Source organism: Urocitellus parryii, chromosome 4 (assembly GCF_045843805.1).
Source record: "Urocitellus parryii isolate mUroPar1 chromosome 4, mUroPar1.hap1, whole genome shotgun sequence".
In the NCBI taxonomy this organism is placed as follows: domain Eukaryota; kingdom Metazoa; phylum Chordata; class Mammalia; order Rodentia; family Sciuridae; genus Urocitellus; species Urocitellus parryii.
The window spans coordinates 184,685,004-184,698,382 of record NC_135534.1 but is presented as its reverse complement, the minus strand read 5'-3'; the positions used below and the strand labels follow the sequence as shown (position 1 = coordinate 184,698,382).

The 13,379-nt window shown below is 31.9% G+C and overlaps 1 protein-coding gene across 4 annotated transcripts in view; it reads right to left on the bottom strand.

Annotated features, from left to right (window-relative positions):
• Fsd1l (fibronectin type III and SPRY domain containing 1 like) overlaps positions 1 to 13,379 on the bottom strand; it is a 70,244-nt gene continuing 56,865 nt past the window's right edge. For all 4 annotated transcript variants that reach the window (XM_026380364.2, XM_026380371.2, XM_077797069.1 and 1 more), the window contains 2 exons: positions 12,729 to 12,817; positions 1 to 5,994 (listed from right to left, as the gene is read on the bottom strand). In XM_026380364.2, the coding sequence (XP_026236149.1) occupies positions 5,872 to 5,994; positions 12,729 to 12,817 (212 nt within the window). In that variant the 3' untranslated portion in view covers positions 1 to 5,871. The remainder of the gene's footprint in view (positions 5,995 to 12,728; positions 12,818 to 13,379) is intronic.

Genomic DNA, 13,379 nt, shown 5'->3' with positions numbered 1-13,379 from the left:
AAAGAGAAAAATGTTTAATTTTTAGATGAGATATTCCAGGTGCTTTTGTAAAAACTTAACTAGGATATTCTGTACAGAACATACTATTACTTAAACATACAAGTTACTACACTTGAAATACTCTATTTTAAAGTTAACCATTTTAAAGGCTTTGTGTTGTTTCTAAGGAAAATGAGGCAATATGTTCATTAACTCAGTGTTGCAGAACTGAGCATATATGTGGTTTATTAATGGTCTTCATCCATAACTTAAAGGTTAAACCTGAGGAATTAGAATTTTTATTACTGCATAGTGAAACCATGTCCAGATAATAGACATACCAAATTTGTAGATTAAGATACCTTGTAAAACATCTCCATTAATAAATCTAATTTAAAGCAAAACAAGTATGTGAGATAATAAATGATATTTAGGTTTACTAACAAGGTTTTGAAATGCATCTTGTTTTTTAAAAAGGACAATGCAACACTGTTGTCAAATGTTCACTGAGCACACAAACTGCTGAACCATTTAGTTGTTTGGAAAAAAAGTTATTCAGGCCAAATTCACTCTTTGCACATGGCACTAAGTAGTCTTAAGCTGAAAGTTCAAATTCCTGTATGGAAAAGTAGCATCTTGCTTAAAAACTGTTTCTTTATGCTACTCTTCTACACTGATACACTAATGCCATGGAAGAACTTTTACTACTCTAGAAAGTCTTAAAATAGATAAGAAAATATTAAAAGGCCACAAGTCATGCACAAACTAAATTAATATTATATGACATCTTGATAAAAGGTTTTATTTTAAAAATCACATTTAAAATCACTGATGATACCACTTTAAGAACATGCTTTATCAAAGTAAATGGCATTTAGAAGTATCCGAACACTTAATTCCATTAACTAAAAATAACAGCTTACATTTACATAGCACTTTGCTGTTGTTGAAGCAATTTCACATACTTCATCCATTTATTCCTCACAACAGCCCTGTGAGGTAGGCTGAACAAGTTACAATTATTTTAACCCACTGTCTCCTCCTATGTATAGGACACCTATAAAAACTTAAATTGAGCAATATTATAGGTTTTTATAGGTGTCTTATATTTGGGAAATTGAGACATAATGAGTTAAGTAAGGCAACAGAGGCCCAAAGGTGATGAATGATTTACACAATTGTCACAGACCTAGTATATGATAAAGCTAAGGTGATAAATTTTGAATACTTTTGAAAAAGATGCCAAAATCATCTTAATATCACATATAGGTATTTTAAAGACTAGTGGTTTTTAATAAAAATTATATTACTCTAAAACTTTAGCTATTATGTATCTTATAGTATGAATTAGTTATAAATTTGATTTTAAAGAGTCTCCCTTAGATTAGGTGAATTAGACTCAGTGCTTTGGTACCTTAGAGATATCAGAAATGTTTTATACATGTTTTTAAAAGATGGATTCTCATTATTATGTGCTCTCCAAAAAGTTCCAATATTAACAAAATGGCTTTTGCCAATCACTTACAATTTGACTTATTTTAAATTAGTCCAAACTTAATAAGTGCCAAGCCAAAGCAAACACATTCACCTACCTTCTGCCCTACATTACTGTGAAATCCTCTACACATCCATTCCGAAGGACTAACATATTGACTGGGTACTATTAAAAAACATATCACCTTAAATAAATATAACTTAAATGATTATGAATCAAAAGTCAGTACCTTATACTGACCCTGAAATAACAAATACTTTCAGCTTAATAATTGGGTAGTCCAAGGAGAAAAGTACCGTGGCAATTTCTGGTATCTGTTTATTAAGCCAATACTAACCTTTATATGACATGTCCAACACTAATTAAAAATGTTTATGTAGGTTAATCATATATTCCAGGTAACAGTGCTATCATATGTGACATTAAAAATCACACATAATTGCAGAAATGTAAATACTGTAAAAAAAACACTAAAACTACTATGAACATGAGGTAATCTTGCTATGATGGCTAAGAAAAATGATCTCTCATAATACTCCAGTGCTGGCATTATGAAATGTATGTTTTGGTTAAAAATAACAAATAATTTTATGATTACCTGTATACAGAGTGACCATACACTTCTCTGAAAGACTATATCTAGTAAAAATAAACTCAAGAAATAAGCTTTGCTGAACCTATGTGATTACATAAAAGTGAACCATATTATATGCAGTTAATTTGAGCTTTTTAAAAACTAACAAATTTACTTTTAACACTTCTGACTTTTTAACAAAACATTATTTTTAAAATGCAGTCTCAACATACTAAAAAGAAGCAAAACTAGCTGCACAATAAATTGAATACACTAGTTTTGAAAATGTGAATGCAAAGTAATAAAATTTTGACTGCCATATCACAGACACTCAAATATTTGTTTTATGAATTAGCCTATCAATGAACACAGATCTAATAAATACATTCTTTAAGAAATTATGATTTGAAAATTGCCAAATTTTTAATCCCCAGAATCACATATTTCATAATAAGATGTTATACTTTCTTTTAAAACTCTTTGAGGAATAATCATTTTTAACATATATCCTTTTCCAAAATTGTTTTTAAAAGAAACAATAATATACAAATAACAATAATTTTATGGAAACATAAAAAAAAACTAATTATTCTAAGTCATGAAACAATATCTTAGCCTAATTAAAAGATTTTATCACAAATATTTACTTTTATTATTTATACCACCAAGGATCACAGTTCAAATTATACATGATATTGTTCATGCTTTAATTTCATAAATGAGAAAATAAATGCAAGTTAATATGTCACTTTATATAACACAGGGAATGATTACTATTTGCAGAACAGGGTAAGCTGTATAGCAGTAGTTAATGGTTTGTCAAATGGTACAGATGCCAATAATTAAACCCATGTACAGACAAGACATGCCCCTAATACTGTAAATTTATTCACCTATACCTGGAACATTCAAATAATTACTGTATATTAAATTTCTATGTGCATTATTATTAAATGCTTGGTATATACATATTTACCAAAGTTAAAGATGTATGTGACATGGTAAGCTGCAAGTGTCAAAATGAATTGTAGAAAATTTCCTTTTCTAAAGTGCTTAAGGCAGCTCCTTCATTTCTATATCCAGTTTAATACAACTGGTTTGGAATTCAACTGGTAAGAGGGAAATGCAATACTAATGCATATTTTTATAAAACATAATTTTTGCACCTACGATAGCCAACTTCTCATGCATTTCTTTTATAGAAAGCAGTCATGTTTGACCTGTCAAAACAAAAGGTAAATAAAGCAATAAAGGATATTTAAAAGTGTTTAGCAACTTTCCATAATGAATTGAGCAAGAGAGCTCATTATAACTCAAAACATCAATGAAAATGTTAAATATTATCAAGTTAATAGTTACCTTATTTTAGATTATTTAAATAGGCACTATATTCAATTATTTTTTAGTTTAAAAATGAGGATGACAGACTTTTTCGTCCAACTTAAAATTGTTAAACTAAAACACTTCACATTTTGCTCTTAATTTAGAGACCCTGAAGAAGAATCAGAGAGGGAGCCTTCAGATTCTAATTTTGATGTAATGATGGTATAATTTAATATCAAGTATTACATGTGATGTGAGCTTGGACTCCAGATTTACTGAATTTATTACTACAAAGCTGCTAGTAATTAATTCCCAGTGAAATTAGAACATTTTCCAAATGAGTGTTAGAAAATTTTATATGCAAATTCCAAGTGATGGCAGAACACAAAAAAGAATTGTATGCACTCTTTCAGCCCAATTAATATTTCATTTTTCCCATGCCCTTGCAACAGAAGGCTCTCACAACTGTAATATGTCTGGCTTAAATATCAGTTGACACTACATGAGGCATGAAGAAAGAGCATGCTTAGAGGAAAAAGGCACTGAATTAATGAGAAGACAATTATATAATACATAATAGTAAAAAAATTCTATACAAGAACATCTGGGTTTTTTTTGTTTTGTATTTGCTAAAATATACTGTGTACAGCTTTTCACACAAAGCCACTCCACTAAATTACTGCTTTGGAGTGTGAAAGGGAATAAATTCCTGTTTCCTTGGGTCTTGGAATAGCCCTTCTATAGGGAATAGAACTTCCAAAAATTTCTTTCCAAATACAACAAACAAAACCCAAAATTATACTTGGAGACTCAAGACTATCTATTGACATACTTTATTCCCTTTAACTGCCTTACAGTCTTTAAAATTACCAACCTATTATTAGATAATAGTGTGGATATCTGTCCTCTAGAAAAGAAAATAATACCCCAGGTCAAATGTAAGTCCTCATTTAGATTTGTTTTTATCAATGAAACAAAACATCATATCAGTAAGCAGTAAATTTTAAGAGGGCAGGCCTTTTTATAGAAAACAACTCAAATGTAAGCAACAAAGGTACTTCTGGAAGAAGGCTGTCATATTACAAGATATTTAGAATGAGAATGAAAGAATAAAAGAAATTAAAAACTAAGTAAAATATAAATTTTAATTTCTTTAAGATGCTCAAGGAAATCTTAAATACTGTAATTATAACTTTTAGTTTAGCTCAAAGGACTTGAGTAACAAACTTTGATCAATTTTTTAAGAATAGATTTGTTCTGTTCAATACCACTCATTGTTTAAATTTAAATATACCACTCCCAAGGCTGGGAAACATGACTATGTTGATTTTTAGAAGATTCATATCCCTTTAAAAAGCATATGACTTTAGCAAAAAGGATAAGGGGGTAAAAAACCCCCAAATCTCTGAATGATTGGTTGAAAAACACACCAATTATGTAGATTTTTTTCCAGTTGTTTCAACCTTTCCTACATCTTATTAAAAAGAATTAAATAATTACTAAAGAATACTTTTAGGTACATCCCTTTGCAACCTATCCTTTTTAGATTAAAGCTGAGTATTGGGTGGTTTTCTACCCTTAACCATGTTAAAAAATTTTTCATTCCTATTAATGTTAAAAAATCAGCATAATTATAATCAGTGCCAAATATGAGTGGGGAATTTTATCAAAGATAACTACTAAAGGTAGGGTTAAACTAGACAACAATACCAGAAAACATAAGGCTTTTAAAAATCTTGCTGAACATTCAAAGTGATGGAATGCAAAGTAGTCAGAGCAAACCCTTTGCCATTGTGTTACTATAGCAGATACAAAACTGAAATCTGGGTGATTTTTAAGCTTTTTAAATTCTTCATATCCACTCTGTATTTGGAGTTATAACTACAAGAGAAATACCAATATATTCTGGAAAGTAGAAGATGAGATAAAAACTAGTCAGTAAATAGGTTAATTTAGCAAAACTCAACTTATTTATAAAAGGGGGAAATAAACCATTGTAAGAAAAAAAAAACCACCTATTGTCCCCAATCAATGATTTCAATTTTTAGAAAACCTTGGTGGGGCTGGGGCTATGTAATTTTAAAGATTTAGTGTATACCAAGTAACAGGTAGTGATGAGATAGGAAAAAAGAAAGTCAAGAAAGAAAAGCAAATTTTTAAAGCCTTTCACCTCAGGCCCTAGGATTACCAAATGTAATTAAACATTTTAAAAGAACAAAAGTAATTTAAGAAACACAAAAATGTTTAAATATTTAAACACTGCCTTCTTTCCCATTTACTCTTCAAAACATCAGTTTCTTGCTCCAGAACTGCTTGCTTCTATGATATTGCACAGTAGATTTCTGTAAATGCTTCATACTAGATGCTTAAGCTAAGAGATTCCAGGCCTTAAAGCAGAACATAGCAAACCTGATTTCCACCACTCACAAATTTCTGTGACAGGTAACTGCACAGAAAAGGCCACCCAGTCAAGAGGGAGGGTAAACATTCTGCGTAGGCGTTACTGAGTAACATTGTTCAGGCTGCTGGCTGAACCAGTCATTCCATTTTCACTTTTCTGAAGTGTTCTCACAGCACTTGGAACCTGCATCCCAGTACTCAAAGAAAGTCCACCACACCAAACCTAAGAAAAGACAAAAACAAATCTCAGATTTCAACTCAAATCAGAAATTCAATGATTCTTTTTTTTTTTTAGAAATTAAATGATTCTTAAATTTCTATTTGAAAGGCAAAATGCCATGTATATGAAAATGGACAGATCCCAAATTGATAACCTTCATATTTGAGCTGAGGGGAAGTAGAGAGGCTCAGTATTCTTTTAAAGCTGCAAAGGCCAAAAGGAAATCTTTGTGGTAGCTGAAGCTAACAAAGCTGAACCCAAGAGTGGAAACTCATGGCTGCAGAAATTGAGAAACTGAACTGGATCAATCTGTGCAAACGAAACTGGCTATCATTACTGATGTTAACCTTCACAACCAAGGGAAGTGTACAAAGAACCAACTTCCCTATTCCAATCATTGCTTTTGGTTTTGATGTTACCATAGGAATCTAACAACCCTGTGTTAACAGAATAAAAACCATTTGATTTCTTCCCTGTGTTTTTAACAATAAGAACTTGAATAATTTTTTGAGAAGGACTTCTAAGAAAATTGCAAATGACAACATCCATATGCACTTGCCATGTTCTATTAATTATGACAAATATGAATGAATTTATGAAAGATATAACTGCTTTGCATGTGAAAAAATACTGATTTGATAAAGTAAAAAAGATTTGAAAAAGTCAAGATGCTTAAAATATGAACATATGGACCATCTAAATTATCATCAGTTTGTGCAAGGAAAATTCAAGTTCTTTATGTATACACACTCTCAATTATATCCTGTATCATTCAGTATTTACTATATAGCATATTTAACCAAAGAATCTACTGCTTTGTAAAATTTATAACTAATACAATTAACATTCTAAATTTTTAAAACTAGCAGGCTCAGTAATGATAAACTCCCCAAACACAAATCAATCCTCAAATTATAAAATTTATAGGTTACTTTTTATTTAACTGACTTAGAAAAATATTTAATCAAAATAGCACAAAGGTGATAATGAGAAATTTAAAGTCTTTTTCAACAAATGGTACTAGAAGAACTGGATATCAATATACAGAAAACATGAAACTCCAACTATACTATACAAAAGCTAACTAAAAATGGATCATAGACCTAAAAATAGAACCTAAAACTGTAAAACTTTAGGAAGAAACACAAGAGAAAATCTTTTGTGACCTGTATGCCATTCATATGTACAGGCATGTATAGGCAAAGCATTATCCACAAATGGGAAAAAATTGGATAAATTGGACTTCATCTGAAAATAAAAAACTTCACTTTGGAAATGTCTATAAAATGAAAAGTCAAGCTGGAAGGTAATATCTGCAAAAACTTTTGCATTTATACCCAAAATTTATAAAGAACTCTTAAAACAATAAGAAAACAAATTCATATCCCAAAAAAGTGAGTAGAGAATTGTAACACATACTTCACCAGAGAAATTATGCAAGTGGAAAATAAGTGCATGAAAAGATATGCTCAACATTGTTTGTCAGTAGGAAAATGCAAATAACAACAGGATAAAAAACCCACTATATATGGCTTATGCACAGTAAGAAAATGGCCTATGGACAGTAAGAAAAATTTGACAATACCAAATGATACAAGGATATGAGAAACTTAAACATGGTTGTTGTAATGCAAAAATGGTACAGCCACTGTGGCAAACATTTTGGTAGCTTTTTACAAAGCTTTTAAGGAAAAAGAATTTTTATTGGTTCTTTTAATTATATGTAACATTAAGATTCATTTTGAAATAATTATAAAAGAACATAATTTGCTCTAATTTAGTCCTCAGTACTTGCCCTTTCCTTCTTCTCTTTCCTCCCCATGTTCCTTCCCTCTATTCTCCTGATCTATTACTTTTTTTTTATTAATGTCATGGATATGCATGAGGGTGAGATTGTATATTCATATATGTACATAGGAAAGTTAGATCAGATTCATTCCACTGTTCTTCCCTTATCCTGTCCCTCTTCCCTGCCCCTCAAGCCCCTTAATATAGTCCACTAATCTTTCTTCAATTCTGATGGAATTCCCTCACCTTTTCTCTCCCCCTCTCCCTTCCTCCCTTATTCTGGGCTGGCTTCTGAATATGAGAGAAAACATATTACCTTTGACTTTGAGGGACTGGCTTATTTCACTTAGCATTATAGTCTCCAGTTCCATCCATTTACCAGCAAATGTCATAATTTCATTCTTTTTGTGGCTTAGTAATACTCCATTGTGTGTGTGTGTGTATTTTTTTTCTTTATCCATTCATTGTTGGAAGGGGAACCTCAGTTGGCTTAATAACTTAGCTGTTGGAATTGTGCTGCTATAAACATTGACGTGGCTACATTCCTATAATATGCTGATCTTTTGGATATGTACTGAGAAGTGAGAGTGGTTGCAATAATTTGGAATCACACCAACAATGAGAGTATACTTTCCCCCCAACATCCTCACCAACATTATTATTTTTTTTTAAAGAGAGAGTGAGGAGAGAGAGAGAGAGAGAGAGAATTTTTTTTTAATATTTATTTTTTAGTTCTCGGCAGACACAACATCTTTGTTTGTATGTGGTGCTGAGGATCGAACCCGGACCGCACGCATGCCAGGCGAGCGCGCTACCGCTTGAGCCACATCCCCAGCCCCTTCACCAACATTATTATTAACTGCCATTAGGAAATATATCAATGTAGTTTTGATTTGCATTGCCCTATTGCTAGAGATGTTGAACATTTTTTCTTATATTTATGACCATTTGTATTTCTTCTGAGAAGTGTCCATTTAGTTCTTTTGCCTATTTATTGTGTTGTTTTTCCTAATGTTGTTTTCTGAGTTCTTTATATGTATTCTGGATATTAGCGTCCTACCTGAGGAGCAGGTGGCAAAAATCTTCTCCCATTCTCAAGGCCCTCTCCATACTCTTGTTTCCTTTGCCATGCAAATTTTTTTTTTCTTTTTTCTATACCAGGGATTGAGCTCAGGGGCATTCAACCACTGAGCCACATCCCCAGCCCGATTTTGTATTTACTTAGAGACAGAGTCTCACTGAGTTGCTTAGTGTCTCACTTCTGCTAAGGCTGGCTTTGAACTCACAATCCTCCTGCCTCCCTAGTTGCTGGGATTACAGGCATGTGTCACCACACCCGGCCAAAAGCTTTATAATTTGATGCCATCTCACTTATTGATCTTTGGTATTATTTTTGGGACCTTAGTAGTCTCATGAAGGAAGCTAGTTCCTGTGCCAACATGTTCAAGCATTGGGCCTACCTTTTCTTCTAGTAGTTGCAGAATTTTTGGTCTAATTCCTAGGTCTTTGATCCACTTTGAGTTTATTTGTGTAGAGTGAGAGGGGTCAAGTTTCATTCTTCTACATGTGGATTTCCAGTTTTCCCAGCACTATTTATTAAAAAGTGTATCTTATCTCCAACATGTTTCTGGCATCTTTGTCTACCATCAGATAACTGTATTTACGTGGGTTTGTCTCTTTTTTTTCTATTCATTTCCATTGGTCTTCATGTCTGTTTTGGTGCCAGTACCATGCTGTTTCTGTTACTATAGCTCTATAGTATAATTTGGTGTCCAGTATCATGATGCCTGCAGTACCTCCATCACCGCTCTTTTTTTGCTCAGGATTACTTTAGCTATTCTGGGTTTCTTATTTTTCCAAATGAATTTTAGAACTGCTTTTTCTAGTTCTGTGCAGAATGTCATTGGTATTTTGATGGAGATTGCATTGGATCTGTATAATGCTTTTGGTAGTACGGCCATTTTGACAATATTAATTCTGCATATCTAAGAACATGGGAGGCCTTTCCATCCTCTAAGTCTTCTTGAATTTCTTTCTTCAGTGTTCTAGTTTTCTTTTTTTTTTTAATATTGATTTTTTAGTTATTGGCGGACACAACATCTTTGTTTGTATGTGGTGCTGAGGATCCAACCCAGGCCGCACGCATGCCAGGCGAGCGCGCTACCACTTGAGACACATCCCCAGCCCAGTGTTCTAGTTTTCAATGTAGAGGTCCTTCACATCCTTCATTAGGTTAATTCCCAAGTATTTTATTTTATTTTACTTTTTTTTTAAAGGTTATTGTGAATGAGAGCAGTTTTCCTAATTTCTTTTTCAGCAGATTCGTTATTAGAGTATAAGAAAGTGATTGATTTATGTATCCTGCTACTTTACTAAATGTGTTTTATCAGCTCTAGAAATCTTCTGGTAGAGTTTTTTGGGTCTAATAAGTAGAGGATCATGTCATTAGTAAACAGAAAAAAAAAAAGCTCAAATTACCCCTATTAGTATTCCTTTAATTTCCTTCTCTTGCCTGAATTCTTTGGCTATAGTTTCAAGAACTATGTTGAATAGGAGTGGTGAGAGTGGGCATCTTTGTCTTGTTCCTGTTTTCAGTGAAAATGCTTTCAGTTTTTCTTCATTCAGTATAATGCTGGCCTTGGGTTTGTCAAATATAGCTATTACAATGTTGAGATAAGTTCCTTCTATCCTTAGCTTCTCTAGTGTTTTAAATGGGAATGGGTGTGATTTTGTCAAATACATTTTCTTCATCTATTGAGATAACCATGCGATTCTTGTCCTTAATTCTACTTAATGTGGTGAATTACATTTATTGATTTGCATATGTTGAACCAACCTTGCACACCTGGGATGAAAACCACTTGATCATGGTGCAGTATCTATTAAATGTGTTTTTCTATGTGATTTACCAATATTTTATTAATAATTTTTGCATCTATAAACATACAGTTACAATGTAATTCAGGAACCCTACCATATATTCTTAGATATATGCCCAAGAGAAATGAAACTGTGTGTTCACACAAAAACCTCATGTGAATGTTTACTGCAGGTTTATTCATAATTGCCCCAAACTGGAAAAAACTTGTCCTTCCACTGGTGAATGAATGAATAAACTGTGGTGTATACATATACGAAAACCCGCTTAGCAGTAAAAAAAACCCCAAAAACTAACAAACGCAACAACATGGATGAGTTTCAAATGCATTATGCTACATAAACAAAAGATTATACACCTTACAATTCCGTTTACATGACTTTGTGGAAACAGCAAAACTACAGGGATTAAAAATGGTTTACGTATTACTAGGGCTGGATGTAATGGGAGGCGTCCACTACAAAGGAATATAAAGAAATTTTCTATAGTGCTGAAATATTTTATATCTTGATCATGATGGTGGTTTTGTTTTTGCATTTGTCAAAACCCACAGAATTATACAGTACTATAAATTATAGCTCATAAACCTGGCTTTAAAAATTAATCTTATATATGAAAATATTAATACTCATTTACTTAATAAACAAAAGACTTAAAAGAAAAAAACAAGTTTAAAATAATTTCCTAAAGCATCTTATGATGCAGATGTGTAATTAGTCTCCTTATATGGAATGAAAATAACAATGAATAAACTCAGTACCTATCTACATGAAATAGATTCATATTACAAGTGAAATACCTTTTATAAAAGTACATCTACGAATTGAAAAAAAAAATCTCTTCGAGTTCCATATGGTAAACAATTTGTCTCTAATTGGCCAATTTGGAAAAACAGCCCAAAATATCCAATACAGTGGCTATTTGTAGTGAAGTGAAAAAAAAAAGGCAATAAAAAAATAAAAAAGAGAGAAACAATCCATCTAATATCTTCTAATAATTTTTCCATGAGCAATAACTTTATTCACTATTTACTTCTGATTTCAGTGAAAATCCAGGAGTCTTTGTTAGCATTAAGTTTAATATTTTAGGGTGTCTAGAATAAAAGAATACTATTTGTCATGAGATTTAAAGCACTGTGTTTTCAACCCATATATATCCTAAATACTTCCTCTTCATATTGGGGGATTATATTTAGGGGTAATGAAAGACTACACACACAAAACATTCCATAGAACCTGTACTTGAATTATATCATCTGATTTATATACAGGGAGTAACCACATTAAGTAAAGTTCTCACCAAAATAATGGTGACCTTAACTGGATCCTGGAATTTCCCACAGTAGCCTAACTTTATGGAGAAATGTAGAATGTTAAGGTGTTGGAAGGAGCAAACAACATTTGCTTAAAAATAAGGAATTCAAATCCATTTTTCAATTTGTATGAAATATGAATTTTTCTTTTATAAATAAGTCTATAACTGAGTAGATCTGAAATTATATACACATGTATACAGTCCCAAATGGAAACCATCCACATATTCAATTAAATTAAAATGGGTAAATTATTATATAGTCATATAACGGAAAGCTATATAACTGTGAGAATGAAGGAATTACAACATGGTACATGGATAAATCTCACATATATAATATGGAGTCAGAAAGATATAATTCCACTTATATATAAACAAGTGGCAAATGAACTTAAGTATTTAAATTTGCAGTACTGGTTACACTTTGGAGAAGAGCCATTAGGGACTGGAAATGGGCACAGGGGCTTCTGAGGTTCTGGTAATGTTCTCTTTCTTATTCTAGGGTCTAGTTACAAAAGCAAATACAGTCCTATAACAGTTCACTAAACTACATGCTTATGATTTGTGTACCTTTATTTATCAACATTGACTTCAACAAATCATACCAAAATTGTACAGAAAAATTGCATATTTCAGAGAGTGGAATGGAGAAAGGGAGATGAATATGAAGAAAACAATAGGATTTTTGCTTCCCAAATAATAAAGATTATTCTTCCTAAAGTTGTCAAACCAAATAAAATATAAATTAGGTACTAACCATGAAACCAGGCAGTACTGGCTGAGTAAACTTTGTCTTAAAAGAATACAGCAGCTGTTTTGAATTTGCATCATAAAAAGAAAGTTGACCTAAAAGAGGGAAAAAAGCCTTATTTATTATACAAGAAATTATAACTCTAATAAAGTCTAATGTATAGTCATGCAAAATCATAACTTAAGGCCCATTTTTGCATTAATTTTTTATTACAAACTCTAAGGACTGAACTTACTTTCACTAGAAAAATCAGTGAACATGCTTAAGAAAATGCCCAAATCCAGTTTTCTTCTTCTTCCCCTTGTTTTTAAGATCTCCATACTGTTTCACCATAATCTGACACTGTTGTACTTATTCAGCTATAAAATATTTATCATTATTTAACAAAAATTTTCATGAGCCCAGTAAAAAAAACAAGGAAGTTTCTTCCTCCTTTTTTTACTCTACCCAAATCTTCTATTTATTTAAGGCTTACTATACTTAAAATACTAACTACTTAAGGCCAGACTCATATTCCAGTCTCTGAAATCGTAGTATATTCATCACTGCTTCAGCTTTGTTAATTTTCAAATCCCCTCACAGTCTGTCTTTCAGCAGGATCATGCCTTAAAATAACTCCATCTGACCTCTTATCTAATCTGATCTGATGACCTCCTT